The sequence below is a fragment of the Haliaeetus albicilla genome, chromosome 20 (genome assembly GCF_947461875.1).
Source record: "Haliaeetus albicilla chromosome 20, bHalAlb1.1, whole genome shotgun sequence".
In the NCBI taxonomy this organism is placed as follows: domain Eukaryota; kingdom Metazoa; phylum Chordata; class Aves; order Accipitriformes; family Accipitridae; genus Haliaeetus; species Haliaeetus albicilla.
Genome location: NC_091502.1, coordinates 1515902 through 1537918, shown reverse-complemented (window position 1 = coordinate 1537918; position 22017 = coordinate 1515902). Strand labels below are relative to the sequence as shown.

Sequence of the window (22017 nt, the reverse complement as noted above, 5' to 3'; positions counted from 1 at the left end):
TACCAAACCAATAATTTAAGTAATGACCTGGACCTAGGTTAGCATTCATAGCTAACTCAATGTACTGAATCTTAACAGCAAAGGTGTTAATCGGTAACCATTTTTCTTGTTACCAGTTTTTGTGAAGAACTGCTTCAAGATTAACTTAACCAGCCTACTGAATAGTTCCCAACTAGAGGAACCTTCTATGTTTCTGTCATAGACATACCCAAATACTGTTCTCTTATTACTTCAGAAGAAGTCCTAGTCTTGCCCCTCACTGATCCGTACAGTAGTGCCACATCATAAAAAGGCCAAGCACAGAGTAACCAATTTTCATTTCATCTTTATTTCCATAAATCAGTTACACTTCAAGTGGTTAGATCCTTTGTTTCACATTTCTCAACCTAAGTACACACCTACAGTAGCTACCACAAAACGGGCACCTATGACCATTCTAATAGACTTTAGTTGTTACTGTATTTTTTCAATCTGATGCAAGTATCATTTGCTAACAACCATTTATAGTCATTTTCTCCATTTACATTAAACAGAGGTAAGTTGTAAATACATGGTGTTCTGTTTGCTGCAGGTCCAGCCAATATCAGAATGTGCAGCAGCTTTAAAACTCAATAATGAACTGTTAAATAAGTAGCAGTGTAAAAGCATCTCAAGGGTTCTACGTGTGGAGTTATTTCACACTGCACTAGGAACAGGATGAAAAACCTACACAGTAGTGTCTATTCTATTCCACACACATCTCTTCACTAAAAGGGCTTGTCTTCATACCCTTTAAAGACATACCTTGTGCAACTATTAATTTAACAGAATAAAGATGCTGACTGTTAGAACTACTTGTTAAAGCAAATACATATTGTCTTCCACTAGGAGGCCATGCTACATACACTGAATCTTTCTGGATTGGCTGAAAAGTACAGAATGCTTAGAAGTTCCTAGTGTCCTCTACAGAATGTTTTTACAGAAAAATACTTTATGCAAAAACATACCCTCTCTAAATAAAAATCTCAATTTCAAAGAATCTTTGTATATTCCTTATGGAGAATACATTTTTCTAGAATTGTAAATACCCTCTTTTAGAAGAAATGCTTGATATCTTTGGTTTGCTTATATGCTGGATGGGGAAAAAAAAAAGTTTTAAAGGGAGTAACTACCTAGTCACCTGAGGTTCATCTTTCATTTCTTCTAACATGAACTTTGGATAAGATTAGCTGTTTGCTAGCTGCAAAGGGAAATTCTCTACAAAACAATGAAACACAAAGCTTATTTTAGTAGTGCATATTAAATAAGACAAGGCTGGTTTAATAAAACTAACTCTTAATGATAGTCAAAAAACAAAACTAGTAATCCTACTTGTTCCAGAATTAGTAATCCTATTTGTTCTGTATCACCATCTTCTTTACAAATATAAAGTATTACAAAAATATTCACAATAGTATTTCTATATTAATCTATTATTCCATATTATATTTTGAGAAAGTGCTTAGAGGCAAGTTTATTAACCAAAAACTCATATCCTTCCAGTGGTCTGAAGTCCTGATCCAGTTGTTTAAAACCCTTGTTCAATACAGAACAAGGAGGCAAGACAACTTTCATCTTTCCTTCTACAAATGCCCTCCCTATTTTTACATTTTGATGTCAAATTAAGTAACAGTTGCTTGAAAAGTACAGCGTGATTTGTGTTAAATCGCAGGTTAGCAATGCAGTTACTTCTAAATAAGAAGTTTCATCTCTAATGTAAGGCTTTGAGAAATATTTCATTGCTTTCATTTTTTATCCTTCTTCTCATTATCCAACACTTTATATTCATCTAACACAGCATGGCCGGTTTCCTTTGCAGTTCTCTTTACAACAGCTTTGATACCAATATTGTCAATGTTAAATGCTGTCACACCAACATTGATGGCAGAATTCATAGCGTTGTCTGTGGCATGGCCAGCGTCATCTCCATACCTAAAGAAAGATAGCAGTTTTGTAGATTTGTATGGTTAGTATTTTAATATTCACTGGAATTCTTCTGAAAGCAGAAATTTAAGCATTACCAAGAACAAATAATAAGCACACAGCCTGAGTGCCTAAAGAATAAAATTAGAAATTACCAAACTATTTGCGTAAGGGCTGGTCCTCTATCAGACAGGTTACTCTTTAAAGATACCAATATGCTTCTGCCCTTTTTCCTCAAAAAAACTTTCAGTCTTTCTCCCTCCTTCCTCTAGTTTTGAAGAGTAGAAGGCTTATCTATTGAACCATAAGAAGAGCCAAGGGAGGGAGGAAGTTGTGTGCAATAACCCCTAAGTACTTTTTCACATAAGTTCTTAGGTAAAATTCTTGATACCCTCTATATCCCCATGTAAGTCCTCACAGCCGGACCCTTGCAGCTGCTAAACCTTCTCAGTATGTACCATGGGTGGCAGCACTGAGGAGGAGGGAGGGCAAACACTGTCCTGCCTTCTCACCTGTTACAGAAAAAGGGACTGGAATCACCTCAGGCATATTTTGTCTCAGCTGGTACCACCACTGCCAGAATGGTGCTTGGTTAGGACTTGTCCTGTATCACCTTTGCCTGTGTCTGCATGGCATAATATGATACTACATCTGGTGTAAACAGCAACACATTGGCGTGTTAGTTCAAAGTCCCAAAAGTAGACTCTCTGAGGTAGGGCACCATGGTGCTCAAACAAATTAACCCAGACAGTCTAACAGGTCTCCTGGGTACAAAGAATTGCTGACACAGCTATGATCATATATTGGAGGTAGCAAGGTCCCTACAAAAAAATTCCATTGTGCAGTGAAAACTTATATGAAGTAACCTGGAATCAAAACAGTGGCAAAGGGGAACAAGGGGAAGAAAAAAGAGAAGTCATACAAAACCCCAAAAGGCTCAACGAAGCTAACTTGAGGATATGATGGAAATTATCAAGAGATAAAACCTCTGGTCTCTCCACTGGGCTGTGGGTCGGGCTTCTTTATGCTTTAGGTGGCAAGTCAGCAGTCTTATATTAATTACTCAACTGTAAAGAAAGGTACACATCTACACCAGCAGAGGGAGCATACTGAAGGAGGACAAGAGTATAGTGAGAGCAGGAACTCCAACTGTTCTGGGCAGCCAGCCATTTCTCCAGAGAGCACTGTAATCAGACAAACCAGGCCAAAGGGAAGTATTTCTGGCAGCATCAGAATCCCAGCAGTTAGTAAAGTTAGTTTTTCCCTGTGCTTCTTACAACCAGAGATTCTTTGAGGACCTTGAAATAAGGCTAGAGAGAAGCACAGAATATCAGAGAATCCAAAAATCTATCGCATTATCAGTACAGCAGCCACGGCATAATGGCTGGAACCAACAGCGAAACCAAATAAAAAGAATTAGTGCTTTTTTTGTTTTGTTTTTAATTCTCTGATAGAGCAACAGCCTTGAATCACCAACATTGGATTTGCAGATCACAGAATTAATCTCACAGCAAAAGTGCAGTATTTGTCAATATGGTTAGTTATTTTCACCTCAGAAACATCATAAGCCAGTTTTATATAACATCACTAAAATAGGTAACCTCATTTAAAAGTAAGACTATAGCTTATCCAATACAGTTAGACTAACAATTTCTTAATATTTGATAACTGATTTTTCAGTTTGCCTGTCCCAATTGCATCATTTGTAACTTTTTTTTTAAGAAAAAAGTTGGGCAGATGTAGATATTGCAGTTATTAAAATCATTGTAAAAAAACCACCAAGGTAGTAGCATGGTAATTTGGCAGAAATGTTACTTCTGAAGCTACGTTTTCCCCCAATTCTGATCAACATGCACATATGATGAGCATCTCTTTGTAATTCCATCAGCAAAGGTATTGCAGCTAAATTTTAGCTGAGTTTTTTGTTAATTTAGAGACACTGTGATGATGCTCCTTTCACTTTGTTTCCATTAAGTGGAATTTAGCTCATTCACTGAAGTATTCTGACTGGCAGAAATCTTTGTCACCGAAACAAAAAACAGCTTCCAAAAAGAGATATTATGTAGAATTTTAACACATTTATATAGATAGATTTTAAAGATCATGTATCAAATATTTTCAATTGTATTGTAATTAACTGCAACATTTAATTACTTATTGTTTTTCACGGTCAGTGGCTGTTGACTGCTGATCTCCATATTTCCTATTTTTATATCTAGAACAAAAACATTAATGTGGATTTATGTGAAATGAGTACCCACACAATACCTCCTGACATTCCTACGGAAAACAAACATTAGCAATGAAGCACCACTGACTAGAACTTCACTATCCAACCTCCTATTTGAAATGCATCACAACACAACTCTGAATGCCAATCCACTTCATACTGTATGCTGATCTTTACCTTGTTACCTTCTGCTAGTAGCCTGTATGCACCTTCAACAATCCTTTTTAACATCTTTTTTGCTACACTTATCACTCATTCCATTTAACCTATATGCTTTTGCTTACCCTTCACTTTCTATTACACCTATTGCACTTTTTTGGAGGGGTGCATTTCCTACATTTTGCAGTTATTTCAATATATTCCCTTATTCTCCACAGCATCTTCCAGTACATGCATTCAACTTTGGTCTTTCCATCACCTTAGTAACATCATCTTAACCCCAAATGTTACTATCCTCTTCCCCCACTATCTTTTTCTAAGAACACCTGTATTTTGCAAGTCGAGGCTATGCTATTATTGCTATTTACGCCTTAGATTTCCTTACACAATCTTCTTTTTTGTACCTCCTCGCTTTAATCACACCTGCTGATAGATGAAGTTCTTTCTTTTTTCTTAAATTTAGCTAAATTTACATAAATTCAGGATCAAGCTGAGAGGTTTAAACTGGTAACTTTTTTCGTAACGACATTATACTGTAGAGCAAAGATTATAAATCTGAACATCATTTGTAACATAGCCTGAAGCTGTAATACTTCTAGAAGAGAACTAAAAAAATACTTGCCACAATCATTCACTCATTTCATGTTTTTACTCACAGATGCTCATTACTGTGCACTTAGCAGCTTACCATGTGCTGCATAATTAGAGAAAAGCAGGTATTTCAGTTAGTTTCCCTGCACTTCCATAGGCTTTTTTTTTGCCAGTATTCAAACACAATGACAATATGCTGTAGAAGATGAAACCAATAAAAACATAACTTACTTGTATTTGACAGTTTTTACAGTCTCAGTTGAAACACTTTTAGCAATGCACTTCGCTGCGCTTTCTAAACCTTGCCACACTGTTGAAAACCCTGTGAAAACGAACAGCTTATTTGAGTTCATAGCATTGAAAAATATGCAATTAAAAAAGTATAAGGAATTTTTATTACCTTGAACTCCACTTGCTGCTACCACCAGAGCACCGTCAAAAGTGGATTTGCCATCTTTATCTTTCTTAAGGGATTCTGGAACTAATTTGCTGCCATGCTTCTTCACATGCGGAGCCAGCTCCTTTCCAACACAGCTTGCTATAGAACACACTCCCTCAACTACCATAAAACAATAGTATGCAGATTATTTAGTAAGAACATCTTTCTTTAAAAGTCCTTACTTCTAATTAAAAGCTTCACTGAAGTCTTAAGTGTTGCTTCTATTTAAATATGCTTATTTGAAAGACAGACTTTAATCCACACTTAAGTACCCAACTGATACAGAAGCAACCTTATTTTTCAGATTCTCCACAGCTTCAATTCCTAAGAAACAAGTAAGGTTGGTCTTACAGCTAAAAAGCACTTTACGTCTCACATTCTAATTTCAAGAAGCTGTTCCCATTGCTTTGTTAACCTCAACCTGCAGATAGGAACAAGCTGTGTTTCTTCCCTGACTTGTCTTCTGGAGAAGTCTCTCTCACAATCATTCCAGCTCTTCAAACTAGTTTTGTAACATCCAGCACAATTTGTTGTTAAGCTTGGACAAGTCACTAGACACTACATAGAAACATTAATGTAAATAAATAACAGAATGAAGTTACTGAGAGCTGCTAGGGTTACCAAGCACCACTGAACACCACACTGTTTCTATCTGGAAGTTTATACATAGTCTAATAGACTTGTTTCAGGTGTGCATATTTAAAAACATGCACACACACGTTACATTCTCTAGTGGTACAATATGGTAGTAACGAGTGACAGTACAGCTTTTAAAATACATGGTTATCAACTTCAGAAGAAAGAGAGACACAATTTTGAATTAACTGTCTAAAACTTAGAAAAGCATGCCAAACTTAAGGCTGTAAAGACTATTCTTTTAGGAAGCAGAAAGATGCCTCAAGGTCATATAATAAATATTAATCCTAAAGTATGTCTCTCACAGGAAGTAACTAAGCACAAGCTACTGATCTCTGGATTTCACCAGGTCAGTCCCTCCTCTAGTTCACTGGCTACAGAAACCAGCTCTTATTTTACAGAATATTTATTAAAGGCAAAAACATAATATACTATGAGATGGAAATTTTTACCTAAGAATTGGCTGACTTTCACAGCTCCTCCTGTAGCCTGTTTTGCTACATGAAGTCCCTTTGCTACAGTTGGGTTGACTTCCAGAGGTTTTTCTTCTGGTTGAATGTGTTCTCGCAGTTTAGAAGCTCCTTTGTGGATAGCTTTACCAGTATATTCTGCTCCTTTTATTAGGCCCCAGCTTACCCAAGATGCACCTTCAAGGCAAAAATTGTTTTTCTTAGAAGGTACAATTCTACAGGCTATGATTCCTACAGCTTTCCCTCCTCTGCCTCTGCAACACTGACTTTAGAAACATTCCTGATTACAGAGTCTGCAATTATACTCTTCCTTGAATGGGTCAGCATGAATTGCTACAGTGATTTCTGCTCCTACACCGCCCACGTTTTTTTCAATTCACTTATTTAAGTTTAATACAGCCAGCCCTCATCCAAACGTCAGCTTAATACAGGTACTCAGTTTTTAAATAGCTATCCAAGCCCCAGCTGGGTCAGAAGTGATAGAACTGCACATCTCAATGCTATTAACATTCTGAAAACATACAACCCAACACTCTAGCCCTCCTAGCAGATTCATACTTATTGAAATCAGCTGGTGGTCATTAGTATATTCCAAAGGTTCTCAGAGGAAAAAAAAAAGTTTATCTGCAGAAATCACAATAGATGCCTGTTTTAATATAACTGCTCATACAGGAGTAAAGTTGTTCTATCACAGTGGTTTGGGTCACAGGGGGTGATCCCCTAACACACAGTCAAATGAGGAGCCTAACTCATTTGCAATGAACAAGGGTGTTGGCAATGGATTTAAGTTCTGCACTGTTTTTATAAAGCTCATCAAACTATCCTTTAGAAGATCACAGCTGGAACTGGTGAACGACTACTTCCGACCACTCAACTTCTACCAGCACACATGCATTTAGGTGAAAATACTGTTTAAATGTTACTCACGGAGGTTTATATCCAACACAATCCTCTTACTACAACAGTACCTGACAAGATTCCATGGGCAACTTTCTCACTCCATTCTGGCAACTGATTTTCCGCTCCTTCAGGTTGTGGTTGGATATGTACAGTCTGCGGCAAGTTAACTGCATCACTAGAGGCTTCTGAAGGCTAACAAGTGAAAGTAAACATCTGAGAATCTACTTCACAACATATCATCAGGGTTTCTGTTTTAGGTGTTTCAGGTTATACAGATCCATTGTCAAATAATGCTAATGTTGTGTATTCCTTGGGTAAGTGTGCAGAAACTCAAGGGAAATTTGTGATTCAATTACTTTTGCACAGAAATGCTATGCGTTCAAAGAACCTTGTCAGACAGCTCAGCATTTTCTGTACACTTTCTTCATCCAGTTACAATGAAAAGATTTGCTTGCCAACACGGCCATATGGTCAAATAGCTAAGTAGGGAAAACTTACAGTACAAGTTAACTAGCAAAAAAGATAAGAGACTTGTCTATCTATCATTTTTATCTTCTCAGAGGGAAGTCAACTCTCTTGTTTTTCAGTATGGGATCTTCAGTCTTCAGTCAGAGAATCCAGCTGCACGAAAATAATGCAGCTGTTCTGGTTGTTTTGCTCCTCATCCTTTCCTCCCAAATTCAAAAATAAAGGAGATTATTCATTCTTTGTGCTGTTGATGCTTTTGCAGACTAGCACAGCCAAGGAACACATCAAGCTGTGCATGCTACTGCTCCCCATTTAAAGCTGGGTGGATAGGATCTGTGTGATTTCATGTCAAACACTAGAGTTTCTGGAGCACCTCTCCCATGAAGACAGGCTGAGAGAGCTGGAGTTGTTCAGCCTGGAGAAGGCTCCGGGGAGACCTTACAGCAACCTTTCAGTACCTAAACAGGGCCTACAAGAAAGCTGGACGGGGACTTTTTACAAGGGCATATAGTGACAGGACAAGGGGTAATGGCTTTAAAATGAAAGAGGGTAGATTTAGACTAGATGTAAGGAAGAAGTTCTTCACTCTGAGGTTGGAGAGGCACTGGAACAGGTTGCCCAGAGAAGCTGTGGATGCCCCATCCCTGGCAGTGTTCAAGGCCAGGTTGGATGGGGCCTTGAGCAACCTGGTCTAGTGGAAGGTGTCCCTGCCCATGGCAGGGGGGTTGGAACTAGGTGATCTTTAAGGTCCCTTCCAACCCAAACCATTCTAGGAATCTATGAGTAGATGTCGATCATTCAAACATATCAACCACCACCACCACAGTCTGGTTAGTGTTTCTAAAAAGTGTTAACATCACGTTACACAGTTTACAGACAATGTATAATTAAACTTTAATTACAGAAATGAAAAAAATTGTAATAGATTTAGGTTCCTGTTCAAGACCCTATTTTTAGGACTTTCCCAATGTAAAAGTTAAAAAAAAAAACCACCAAAACCCCAAAACATTTCAATGATTCAAACCACTTCTAGTTATCAATGGATAGAAAGAAAAAACCTTTTTATTTAGTCTTGAAGAGTCTAAATGAAAGCATGCATAGATTAAACCTATCAGCAGAATAGAATACAGCATATAGAATAATTGATATTACATGGAATTCTTAGATTCCCCTGAAATATTTACTGGAAATAAAAGCCAGGTATTGCACTAAGATGACTGTTGCAGTAAAACAAAACAAAACCAACATTAACAGAAAAGATTAGATTAAGACTTAGACAGTTGCTACCCGGAAGATTAACAGTGTATCACTGACATGTACTACATCACCAATTACTGCTTGACAGCAGTGTGAAATCTCATGTTCAAGAAATGTCTTTTGCATGTGACCAAAACACTCTGGTGGCTGGGCAGGAGAAATAAACTTAATACACAGCTATAGCTAAAAAACAAACAAACAAAACAATAAAAAAACCTAAACTATGTTCCATATATAATTTAGTTATCCCAGAGTTTGGGTCACTATGTAGAAAACCAGTCAACACTTCTAAGGACTATACTAAGGAGCAGAAATGGATTCTCTGAGACAGGTGACTCAATACTATAATTACATTAAATATAGATGTTAATTAGATCCTCATGAATACTATATAAAACAGAAGACACATTAAATGGCCATCAGACTAGGCTTTGAAATATTTGTGCTGTATCACTGTTTTTAAAACTTCAGAAATCTGCTGATTTGCAAAACGTGGTAGCCTGCAGTAGCTGAATCAGCTCTTAACAACAAAAACCCAAACAAACAAAAAAACCAAAACCAAAACCAAAAAAACACAGGGCACAGCATACATTGCTGCTGTCAATTGAGTCTGGAATCTCAGCAGTTCTAACATATATTTCAGTGACTTTTTTTTTTTTCTATAGAATTTTGGAATCACTGTCCTGGAATTTACCTGGACTTTGTGGCCAGACATCTGTTTAAATTTATCTTCAAAATGCACTCTCTCAGTTGCTGGGAGCTCTGAAGATAACCCTACTCTCTCATGGGATCCTGGCACCTGTGACATCGTATCAGGGAACATTAACAAAAACATGGAATTTTAGGACAAGAAGGAACTAATGAGATACCGAATTTTAACTACTTCTATGCAGGAAAGATGACAGAGTTTTATCAAATAAGTCCTGCACTGAAACATCACATCATTCTGTAGTACTTCTCCCTTTTAAGTAAAAATTAGTGGCCTCCTGTGCTAGAGAAATTCCCTGCTGAACAAAACAGAATTTATACCATAACAGAATTCTGCCCACATGGCATGCTGCAAACTGGTCCTTCATCATCACTGCATTCAAATCTTGGTGATTCAACAAGATTCTATCTTTCATGAAACAATATAATCCCACTATGAGCTTTTAAGTAGTTACTGATTACCATACTTCCTGAAATAGTGCTCCAGTGCTCTTACAGTAACATTTTTCACCTTGTTTCCAGTTACTGTATCTTACTGCACCTTTGTAAGACTATGGTTTTTTTCTCTTTTCTCTATCTGTCAATATCTTACTGCAATAAGGCACTAGATTTAACTATTTTGAGATCCCATTTGAAGGCAGACTGTTGAGGTACACACTATTTTCACAGGTCTGCTTCTCTGAAGTGGTTTAACATTTTTGAACTGTGAACACATTTGGGCACAATATTCCAGGACTGGTATCATCAAAACTACAGTGCGTTCATGTGTGTGCACACAGAGGAAAAAATGTGCTTTCTCCTGAACACAAAATTTCATTTTGGGTCCTATGTTATCTTTTGGAAAAGTAGGGAAAATATACAAAATGGTCTTCAATTCCTCTCCGTGCTCACAGTTTATTATTTTAAAATTTCTGTCCTCCCATCTCACAGGGCCTACAGTTTCATTACTAGGTTGCTTAATCTTGGCTACTTTATCTATTTCTCACAGGTGAGCTTACCAAGCAAGACACAGAACTTTGCAGTTTTACACAACTAACTGTAAATGGGAGAATATATTTATCATTTACACCTTTTCTTATTGGCTTAAAACAGGCAGCCCAGAAATTTACCTGGATTCGAAGGTCAGACATCTGTTTTAAGAGATCCTCAAACAGCTCTCTGTCCGCTGCTGGAAGTTCTGAAGACAGCACTACTCCCACATAGGACCCTGGCATCTGGGACATCGTGTCAGGGAACATGTAGACTCCAGTATTGCAGCACAGAACAGGAGACTGGTTACACATTAGAGGATATAACCAGTCACAAACCTAGAAAAGATAAGTACATAAAGGAATAAAAGGATCCTTTTAAAAAGAAAGGCAGGCAGAATGTACTGATAAGCACCACAAACCTGATTTTCCATAAAGTTTAGCAAGAAAACCAAAAAAGCCCTACGCCATCTTGGGGGAAAAAAAAAAAAAGAAAGAAAAAAACCCCACAAACCAAAAGCCCCATATGACTGTGGAAATATCATTCTTTATTGGTTCTGACAGTCTAATATGGAGAAAATACTAATTTTCACAGGACTATAATTCAGGCTGGTAGCCTCTTAACCGAGGTCTAGTCTTGAGACGCAGGTGTAGGAGCAGATGAAAAGCACTGCAAAACAAGTCAGGATTCACAGCGCCTGTAACTTCCTGTAGGTCTCAGAACAGGTTTATATGATAGGATAAAGAGAATGTACGGCTGTCGCTGGCTGACTGCTGAAGACTGCTAACACAGGTGGAGGTGAACCAGCAGACCCAAAAACAGGAAGCAGTTTTTGTTTGTTCCTCCAACTTTCCCCTTTGGTGAGACTACCAACAGCCAATCTTAGCAGCAACAAGGAGATCCAAAGTCAGAAACAAGACCAGAAACACAACGTATGTTACAGAACACGCCCACATGAAGCAAGCACGGACTGATAAAATTAAAATAATGCATCTTTTTTATTTGTAGATCAGGGTTTGGATTAACATGGGCCCTCAGATTCCAAATTATCAGTTGTCCTAACTGCAATATGTTATCACAACATCACCAGACGGAAGCAGGTAGCATGCAACCCTGTTTTACACTGACACATTACAACAGGTGAATCAACATGTCTTCTCTATGCGAGAAAAGGGAAGTTAATTTCATGAAATGAAAAGACATGTTAAGTCAACTCCTTTAGAAAATGCAATTCACCAGAACAGTCAACACTCGAAAACCTTGGGAAGATACAGAGGTGATTTTCGCAGAAAAAGTCATAAAGTGTATACTTGCAGAAAACCATTTTTTCCAACAGCTATAACATCCTTTATATTACCATACAGATATTTAGGCTTAGAAAAGCAAGAACTTAAGAAGATTGCCTTTTAAAGTTTTATGACAGTTCTTGGAATTTAATTAAAGGAGAAAATTATTTTCCTGTTACCTGAAGAAATGCAGGTGGACGACTCTGCACCGTCTCACTATCTGTATCCAAGAACTTCACAATGCGTAGATATCCAGGATATGAAGGAGCACTAACCTGCCCATCAGGAGTCACAAAGAATATTTGTACTCCTTGGGGAATCAGGATCAGCTCATCTGCATCCACTCCCAGGTTTTCAAGGGGAGGTGGCTGAGTACACTTACTGTAGTAGTCCTCACCTACAGAAGAAAACTCCCCAGAGTCTGTGCCATAAGACACAGTAAAATGGCCATTGGTAGCTTGAGGAGTATAGGCAGGAGGTGCTTCATTTGGCAGACAAAGAGGTGTTGCAGATGGTGGACTCATAGCTGGAATCTGCTCCTGGCTCACAGTTGCAACACTTCCATCTGCTGCAGGTGGCTGACTTGGTACAAACAGAGAATTAGGGGCAGGGGGTCTTTCTGGCTTTTCTTTGGAAGGAATGGGTGGGTACAACTTGGGCACCCCAGCAGGGGCATCCACCACAGCAGGACTTGCTTGTGCAGGTGGGGTGTTTTGTTCTAGAATGCCGAGTCGAGCACGAACGTTTCGGAGGGTCTCCCTCATCTTCTGTTGCATTTGCCTGGCAGACTCCCACTGGGACCCTACACATGCAGGACCCTGCGATGGAATGCTAACTCCTTGGAGCAAGTGCTCAAGCCCTTGCTTGTAATAATGTCTTGCCTCTTCCCTCTTACCCAGTTCATCTGTACTCAGTCCTTTATTGATAAAAATAAAGGCTCTCCTGTACTCTTCATTAATAGCTTTAATATTTTCATCTTCTTGCATAACTGGATCCTGCGGTTGTTCCATTACTGCAAACTGGAACAAAAATTAGTAAGGATATTCATAGATGAAGCCAAACAAAGTTTACCTTAGAACAAAACGCCTTCTAACTGGTTTCTAATGATGACCATACTGCAGAAAGCTATCTAGTTGCTTGGTGCAGTGTCTGATATGTTATGGTTATCGCCTGTTAACCTTCAGATTTAGAATACGTGATTCCAAGACAGCAAGGAATTTATAATCGTCACATCTAGTTACACCACAGACATGTATTTCTCAGAAGTTAAACATCAGAAGAATATAGACATGCTTGATACTAAACTTTCCATCTTAAAAAGTATTAAAATCAGTAGCAAATAGTGGAGTAAAAAAATATTTTAAAATCTAACTTTACTTTTGATAGTATTTAAAAAAAATCTCTAAGGTATTAAAAAATTCAGGAACAGCACTCAACATTTAAACAAATATTGATAAACTAGCATCAACACACAGAACTGGGAAGAAATACTTTCAACAGTTAAAGCTGTGCTTTACAAAACAAAAAACAGGGAATTACTTATCTCCTTTACAGTGTTTATAAGGTGAGAAAGACAACTGGTGTTTTCGCTTTCTTGCTCCCCAGATGACAAAAACTTGGAAGTACCAATATGTACAAAAGGTTGCAGGTTCTATGTCTATTTTGGAATTTATTCCTCAAACTGCCATGTGTATTTCAACAACTGAAGAGCAGAAGAGAATCCAATAGGTTTATCTGAACTCTAAAACGTGTAAAATCACTGTTTCAACTGAATGCAGATCTTCAGTCTTGGCCAAACACAGCAAATACAAATCATTCTTGGACTAGGATAGTGTTTACAACACAGAATGTAAAAAATTCCAGTGAAATTTTTTGCTGACAGCGTTGAGAGGCATTGTCAATTCAGAAAAATCAGGTTTTTATACTAGAAGGGAATAATGATCGTGGACAGCAAAAAAGGGATACTATATAAAAATGAAGGAGCATGGATTTTCACAAAAAACAATGATTCTCTGCTGGAAACTGGATGGAAGGAAGGAGAAAAATCTAGAGACGTCTGTCAATCACAATGATAGCAAGCTACAGAAAACATGGGAGTAAGTGAAATCTGAAATGCAAAAATAAAAATACTTCCATTAGACATACAGAAGCATTAATGCCACTGTACACAGCATTGGTGAGACCTCACAGGACACTGAGCCACATTCAAGAAAGCTGCACCAGAACAGGAAGAGGTGTGCAGATGGTTACTGATTTTTTTTTCTGGTGAACCAACTACTTTTCCCTAGAGAGAGGTAAGTTTGGCTTACCAAGCCAATAAATCAAAGGCTAAGAGATTGCATTAGTCTCTATAAATATACTTCTTTTCAGAAGAAAGTAAATCAGGAAAGAAGAAAATAACTACTGAAAGCCAAACTTTTAATAAAATCCTGAAATAGTACCCACATTTGAGTTTATTTAATGTCTCTTCTTGTTTTAGTCTAACTATCAATGAAGTAAAAAAAAAAAAAAAAAAAAAATATATAAAATCTGGAAAATATCCTTCCTCTACTCCAACAAAAACAGAGAAACTTAAGAAGTGCAGGTCATGAAAAGATTTTAAAGAGGCAAAGATGGAATGCTGCACTCCCACATCTTTTATGATCAAAATGCAGATAGCACTTATGTGACTGATGCATCTGCATTCACATGACAGAAGTGCCATGTGATCTGGAACATGTCTGGATTTTTACGATGCAACAGAATCCAATTTCATGCAAAAGACAAGATGTGTGATTTCAGTCCAATGACAGAGGCGTAGCTAGGAATACGACAGGGATGGCTTGAGAAAGCAGCCCATGTGGTGCAGATCAGCAGCGACTTGAGCCACCAGGCTCACCGCCCATTCCCCACCATGTAGCAGAAAAACTAATCTTGGGCTGGAGGAGATTTTTCTGGCTGATTGCAGTCACTTGCTGCCAACTGGCTCAGCATCTTTGATTTAAGCTGAAGAACAACACTGGCATAAGTGTATATTTAATAACCACCAAGGACATCAAGTTTAGAAGTTATAACCATGCTTCTGACCAGCACAACAGCAAGCAATTATAATGAAAGTAACTGGAAAGAACTCTTAACAAGTGTGCAAGTGCAGCTGGATGCTTACATGAAAGATTATACTTAACCACATCATGCATTTTATGATCTAGACATTAACTATTTAAGATATGCATAGTTGGATTATTTGCTAGCAAAAAAACCTAGGGACTCCCAAACCACATCATCTTGTGTCAACACTTGTATTTACTCATGAAAAGTCAATTTTTCCTTTTAAGAAGGGTATAAAGGTAAAAAACAATTCAACAGTAAAGAACTCCTATTTAAAAATTACTGCGGGTTCCCAAAACACAGAAAATGTTTAGAAGACTGAGAAAGACAGAGGAATTTAACCTAACATCACAGTTTACTTCTTTATGAGCAAAATTTAGTGGTTTGGCATTTTTAGTGCCTGTGAATCCAATTCTGTAAAAAGTCCCTTCTTAAGGCTTTAAGTAAACAATTCGTTTGTGTGAACACAACTGCAGTACCATAGTCTACTTTGCCCCATGTTTTTTGATTTGTTTTTGCTGGGGGAGGCTAAGGCAAAGATACTTTACAGATTTTAAATAATTCTTTTGCTAGTGATTGTTAGTATATAACAAGAAGAGACATCAAGTAAAATCCTAGCTACATTTCAACTTAATAGTGAATTAATTTACTATTCACTGTACACTCATCATACGGTCAACACCACTGTCCTTGCTAAAGCTCAGTCTTTATTAACACTAGAAAAGGTCTGTAAGAAAATGGAGATGTCAGCATGATCAGTGTATATACAGCACTAGTGTGTGGCCACGCATGGCAAAGATACAAAAGCTGGCTCAGCAGTTCAGAAGAGCAGGAGTGTTGCAACTCACCTCTGATTGTTTGAAACATCCCAAGTTTGCAGTGTATGTATAGTTACCACCAAACTATGCATTTGGGTGGCAAAGGACTTGGAAATGGAGGAAGGAGTTCACAGTGGATTTTAAGTTTAACACAAGATAACTAAAAAGTCAGCCTGAAGAGCTGAATTGAATTCATTCTTATTAACTGATTAAAATTAATACAAAATAATGGATAGTATAAAGTAAATAAGCCAACTGGATTGTTCCCTCACAACACAAGAAGAAATATTCTCTGAAACAGAACATTTAAGTAGCAATCTGACCATGTGAAAGGAAGATCCTCGGTCATTATTATTTTCAGTGTATGATCTTAATATAGTATTTAAACACCCTGCATGTTTTAATGTTTATCTGTAATCCATTTCTGCACAATGCAGAGTCTTATTTCCTCTGTTTTAAAGCTGGAATGAATGGCAAAGTGTATATTACTAAATATGAGAGCTGCAAACCAACCTTTGGTCCTACGGCTGGTACAGACTCGCCCAGATCTGTACTACTTAGCGCTAAGTAAGATTTAGAGGAACTTGTCTGGGAGAAGGCTGGCCCAAAACAGAGCTAAGAAAAGAGCTGATGGGCACTGTAGATAATCACAGATCAACCCAGTACTTGAGCTCATTCCTTGGCCCCTTTTCATTTATCAGTACAGATACACTCTGTGGTTTTAAGTGACTTGACCAAGAGAGGCCACGGTGCAACAGAGAAACTTGAGTTCAATTTGATACTGTATGCTAACATCTCAACTATCTAGCTGACCATCCTTCCTCTGAAGCAGCAACCCCCCCTTCATTAAAAAATAACATCTATTTAAAAAAAAATGTAGCTCAATGATGGACCTTACTACCAGAAGGTAACCATGAAGCCTAAAGCTTATTAAGAGGATTAAATATCCTGACTGACAGAGGTAGGACACTCTTTCCAACTCACTATTTTTGAAACCTTGGGGGTGTAGGGGAAGAAAAAGCAAAACCAAAACAAACCCCTTAATCCACGAGCTCTTCCTATGTGACAGCTGTTTTTCTATCAGCCACTGATTTCAAAGATGAAGAGGATGAAGGAGAACTACCATGCCGACAGAAGTGTTTTAAGCCTTATTTCTGTAGAGAAAGAGCAATTAAGAAAGTATTAGTAACTTTCAAGAATTTAGAGAACAAACTGAATTAAAACAAACGTTACGAAGGATTTAAACTAATACAAGCCAGGTACTAGCTGATAAATTTACATTTTTTTGCTTTTAGTTTATTTAAATTAGTTTGTTTAAAGCAGCCCTTAAATTTTTCATTAAATGGTGGCCTACTGCTAGTTTTTAAGCACCTAAGGCTAGATAATATCAAAGACTAGACAACAGAGAAAATCAGTGATCTGATCTAACACGGTAATTCTTACTCTTAAAATTACCGAAGACTTCAGTAAACTCCCATCTTCTGACATTTTCAACTCACACCATCTTCTCAGGCCGGTATCCCAGCACCTACGTTCACCCAGCCAGCACGTCTAATTTTCCTCTTCTCAGTACCACTGCTGCCCCACCAAGCCTTGTTTTGTCCAAATAAATGGAACTCCTACCTGACTCCTTGGCCTGTATTTCCACCACATGCTCTCAACGCAGGGCTTTTAGGCTTTGAGTGCCTACTTGGCACTTCTCTAAAAAAGAAAGTGAAAAACCAGTAGGGCACAGGTAATTCCCTTCATCACACAGCTGTGCTGCCCAGCTCTTCGTTCTGCACAGCGCTCAAGTACAAACACGCTGTCGCTATCTGCCGTTCTGCGGCCAAAGGTTCTAGCAACATCGTGGAAAACTTAACCGTTACGTAAGGCTGCCATTTAATACTTTTTCATTAGCTGCGTGCCTGCCAGCGCCCTTCTCCGAGTTCAAAGCAGCCAGGCCCAAACCGACGCGAAAAAAGGCAAACTGCACGGGGCAGCTTTCCGAAGCATTTTGACAAATAACCCCTCGGTCCCACAGTAAGACGCCCCAAACGGTTATTTATTACCGCGGCTGCTCGACTCGGGCCTCACCACAGCCCTCCCCGCTGCTCCCCCGCCTCACAGCCCGCGTTGGAAAGGCGGCACCTCCACACACCTCTCCACACACCCCCCACGCACCCCCCGACCACCGCTCGCCCTGCGGCCCAGGCGACCGGGCCTCCCCGCTCCGTCCCCGGCGACCTCCCCCCCGCCGCCTCGCCTCACCTCACCGCACCGCAGCCCCCCGTCAGGAGCCGCGCCGCCTCCGCGTCCCCTCCCCGGCTCCACAGGGAGCCCCCGCCCGCCCGGCAGGGCCCGACGCCGCGGCCGCGCTCGCCGAGCCGAGCCGAGAGCCGCCTCCCGCGTCAGGCGGCCGTGACGTCACCGGGCGGCGCTAGGCGGCTGTAACAGCTTGATTACCTCAGTTCAATTAACAAAAGGCGTTTCATCAACGCTCGGTCGTGACCCGCGGCGTCCCCCGGCTTGGTTTCCTGTCAGGACGCGGTCGCTCTGCCGCTCCTGCGGGCCCGGGCCCCGCCGGTCTGTCAGCCGCCGCGGCGGAGCGGGCGGTGTCCGCCGCCGGAGGGCGGGCTTCGTGGCTGGCACTGGCGAACACGGCAGGTGTCTTGCTGTAACTGGGGCTTCTAGTCAGGTAATCGACACCAACGTTCAAAATAAAGGAAAAATACGGCCTGAAAGATATCGTTCTGAACCGCCAAAGTCGTCCTCCCCCCCTTCATGTCGCCCGCCAGAAGCTTCCTTTTGACCGTTACTTTAACTGTGGAGAGATGGCTGCTCTGCTGGGAGAGATGGCGTGTTCGCAGAGCCGGCTGTCCCCAGGTGAGGCTTCGTTTCCAGTTCTGGGGAAGGAGGACCCGGCTGCCTCCCCCGGTGCCGGCCTCCGAGCTGTGGGAGGGACGGAGCTGCACTTGGGCACTGCTGTTGGGAAAAAACGAAGGAGAAACGGTCTCGCTGAATTTCCAGCACTGGCCTCAGAGCATGAACGCCCACGTTCTCAGTGGAACTTCAGCTTCTCAGTGAAACAGCTGTTAGCCTTTCTCAGTGTGATCTGGCAGTGTATTATTTATTTGCCGCTTTCATAGTCAATGCTAAAAATCTTCTGCAGCTTGACTTCACGTAGAAAATTTCTAACCGTGTTAAATCTAGCAAAGGTGCGTTCCAAGGTGCATGGTTCTGTACCTGAGATAGCTCTTCCAGAACTTGCCGAGTGCCAGCCCTTTGGGGGCTAATTAACTTGCTTTCTCAGGTACTGTCGTGTGTATGCTGATCCTGAATCAACCTTTAACACACCCAGGACCGCAGACCATGAGAAATTCGTAGTAAACATTGTGTTTAGGTAGTGGCAGCCCTGTCCGGCACAGTCCTGGAAGATGGGTTTGCCTCTTAGCTTCATTTAGCTCTGAATTATCTCTGGAAATTTGTCACACATTGTAGTTTATAGCACATTTATGTAGGAATTCCATGTTCCCTTGCTTGCTCTTCACTCCTTTCCCTACTGACAAGAAGCAGAACAACCTGGAGGAGAGACAAGCCGTCCACAAATCAGGGAGAGTTCCTCTCTTCAACAGTGATGAGGATGGCATTTGTACATGAAGTGGTATGCAGATGGATGAGGGTGGCATTTGTGGTTTGGGCTGGTGGAGAGGGCCCTAAACATTGATTTAAGCAGATGATAGGTTGGGCTCAGGTAACTAGATGACACTGAATTATGTTACGTGGATATATGCAAGTGTCCTGGTTTCAGCTGGGACAGAGTTAATTGTCTTCCTAGTAGCTGGTACAGTGCTGTTTTTTGAGTTCAGTATGAGAAGAATGTTGATAACACTGATGTTTTCAGCTGTTGCCAAGTAATGTTTAGTCTAAAGTCAAGGATTTTTCAGCTTCTGATGCCCAGCCAGCAAGAAGGCTGGAGGGGCACAAGAAGTTGGCACAGGACACAGCCAGGGCAGCTGACCCAAACTGGCCAAAGGGGTATTCCAGACCATGTGACACCATGTCCAGTATATAAACTGGGGGGAGTTGGCCTGGGGAGATCGCTGCTTGGGGACTAACTGGGCATCGATCGGTGGGTGGTGAGCAATTGCACTGTGCATCATTTGTATATTCCAATTCTTTTATCATTACTGCTGTCACTTTATTAGTGTTATCAGTATCATTATTAGTTTCTTCTTTTTATATTCTATTAAACCTTTCTTATCTCAACCCACGAGTTTTACTTCTTTTCCTGATTTTCTCCCCCATCCCACTGGGGGGGGGGGGGAGTGAGTGAGCGGCTGCGTGGTGCTTAGTTGCTGGCTGGGGTTAAACCACGACAGCAAGACTTACAAGGAACTGAAAAACAGTTCTATGATGGAAAGTGACACTCTCTTTTCAAGCAGTGCCACAAGTTAATAGAAGGACTTTTTAAATTATTTTTTTTTTAGCCATGCAGGTGGTCAGACACTGGTCACGTTTTGCCCAGGGTGGCCATGCAACCTCCATCCCTGAGGTGTTCAGAGCCCACTGAACAAGACCCTGAGCAACTTGGTGTAGCTTCAGAGTTGGCTATGCTTTGAGCAGAGGGTTGGACTAGATGACTTTCAGCAATCCCTTCAAGCCTAAATTTTTCTGTGATTCTATTGAAATAAATGCTGGTCTCCCCTTCAAACAGAGAAAATGCCCAAACTCAAAACAATCAAAACAGTGGCCTTAAGTGGATTTCTAGAGAGGAGTAGGAACAACACACAATTCTTCATCTCAGAGCTCTTCTACTTCATTTTGGTTCCTTCTTAAATATGTAGTTTAATCAGACTGTGGAAAGAGATTAAATAAACCAGCTGAAAGAGTGCTGAAACACAGGTCAGTCTTGAGAACATGTAAGTGATGAGATGATGATATATTATTTTTTTATTTCTGTAAGAGCAGAAGCTGCAAGTAGTTTCTGTGGATCAGTGGAGAGGATGCCTCCTAAAGAGAAACTTTCATATCATTTTTATCGGTCAATAGAGAGAGCTCAGCATTTTCAGTAGTTCAATATTTTCTGTAAACAGGCCTAAATAATCCCCTTTGCCAACATTATTTTGTGCAAGCAGGCCTTGCTAGGCCTAGAAGTTGGTGAAGGGCACAGCAGCGTCACAAGCGAGGGAGGGATGAGCTGAGGAGATGTACGCCGAGGCCAGGGTGTACATGGCAGGGGGCTGAGGCTGTGAATAAAAAATATGCAAGAATTCTCCAAAACGACTACTAGTATGCAAATAAATTTCATTGACTTACATCAAATGCCAGTATGACTGTAACCTGGTTACACATCTGATGGGAATCATGCTGTGTAGACAGAGTGCTTTTAGTCAGCAGCCACTGAAACACTGATGGAAGCACAATAAATCACTGTTGTGTGGGTACAACTGAATATATAATTATTCTACAGCTTGTAACAATAGTAAAAACTTTTGTAGTAGATGAGTAGGTGATCTTACTGTGATGATTACCTTTTTTCTGCTTCCACACTCCATTTGCAGATAAATTGTCCTCAAGCCAAGTGAGGAAACAGCAATAACAGCTGTCTGACAAAGGTATATTGCAGCTTTTAAAAATTATGCCAGCTACTGACCTCAAAGCGAACTGGCACTTTGTTAAGGTGCAAGAACACATCTTCAGCATGTATGTGCAGCGTTGATAGGCTTGAACTACAAGCAGGAGTAATGCACTTAACAACCTAGAGAGCAGACAAGCGTGAAGCATCTGGAAAGGGTAGGTGGCTCCTGAGAAGATCTCGTCTGGGATGCCCACTCCCAAAGGATGATGGAATAGCCTGGCTGTTAACAGTACAGCCCTGGGAAGGAGGAGGCTCTACCAATTCAAAGATATAGATACAGGTCCAGATAGCATCTGTCCATTGCATTTGGCCGCTTGCTAGGCTGCAGCCACCATGAGTAAGGTTTTTCCCTGCCCTTTGCTGTAAGCAGTCATTTGCATGTGTGTAATCATTAAATGCTATCTTCATAATCTGCCCTATTCTTATGTTGAATAGGGG

The 22017-nt window shown here is 40.2% G+C and overlaps 2 protein-coding genes across 11 annotated transcripts in view; one reads left to right on the top strand and one right to left on the bottom strand.

Moving 5' to 3' along the window:
* Nucleotides 1-309: 309 nt before the first annotated feature.
* On the bottom strand, nucleotides 310-18521 carry SPART (spartin). Of its 10 annotated transcripts, none has more exons than XM_069807979.1 (11): nucleotides 18405-18521; nucleotides 17583-17660; nucleotides 16997-17113; nucleotides 12234-13073; nucleotides 10909-11106; nucleotides 9786-9890; nucleotides 7435-7558; nucleotides 6449-6643; nucleotides 5322-5480; nucleotides 5153-5243; nucleotides 310-1950 (listed from the first exon to the last, which is right to left on the bottom strand). In XM_069807979.1, exons 4-11 carry the CDS (start codon nucleotides 13062-13064, stop codon nucleotides 1764-1766), a joined length of 1890 nt encoding a protein of 629 aa, XP_069664080.1. In that variant the 5' UTR covers nucleotides 13065-13073; nucleotides 16997-17113; nucleotides 17583-17660; nucleotides 18405-18521; the 3' UTR covers nucleotides 310-1763. The 10 variants fall into 10 exon arrangements, with proteins under 10 accessions (XP_069664080.1, XP_069664079.1, XP_069664081.1 ...); XM_069807978.1 differs by lacking the exon at nucleotides 18405-18521 and adding an exon at nucleotides 18215-18331; XM_069807980.1 differs by lacking the exon at nucleotides 18405-18521 and adding an exon at nucleotides 18220-18307.
* A 174-nt stretch (nucleotides 18522-18695) lies between these two features.
* The window catches only part of CCNA1 (cyclin A1), a 41627-nt gene continuing 38305 nt past the window's right edge, over nucleotides 18696-22017 (top strand). Inside the window, exon 1 of the mRNA XM_069807988.1 lies at nucleotides 18696-18824. The gene's annotated coding sequence lies outside the window, so the exon portion shown is untranslated. The remainder of the gene's footprint in view (nucleotides 18825-22017) is intronic.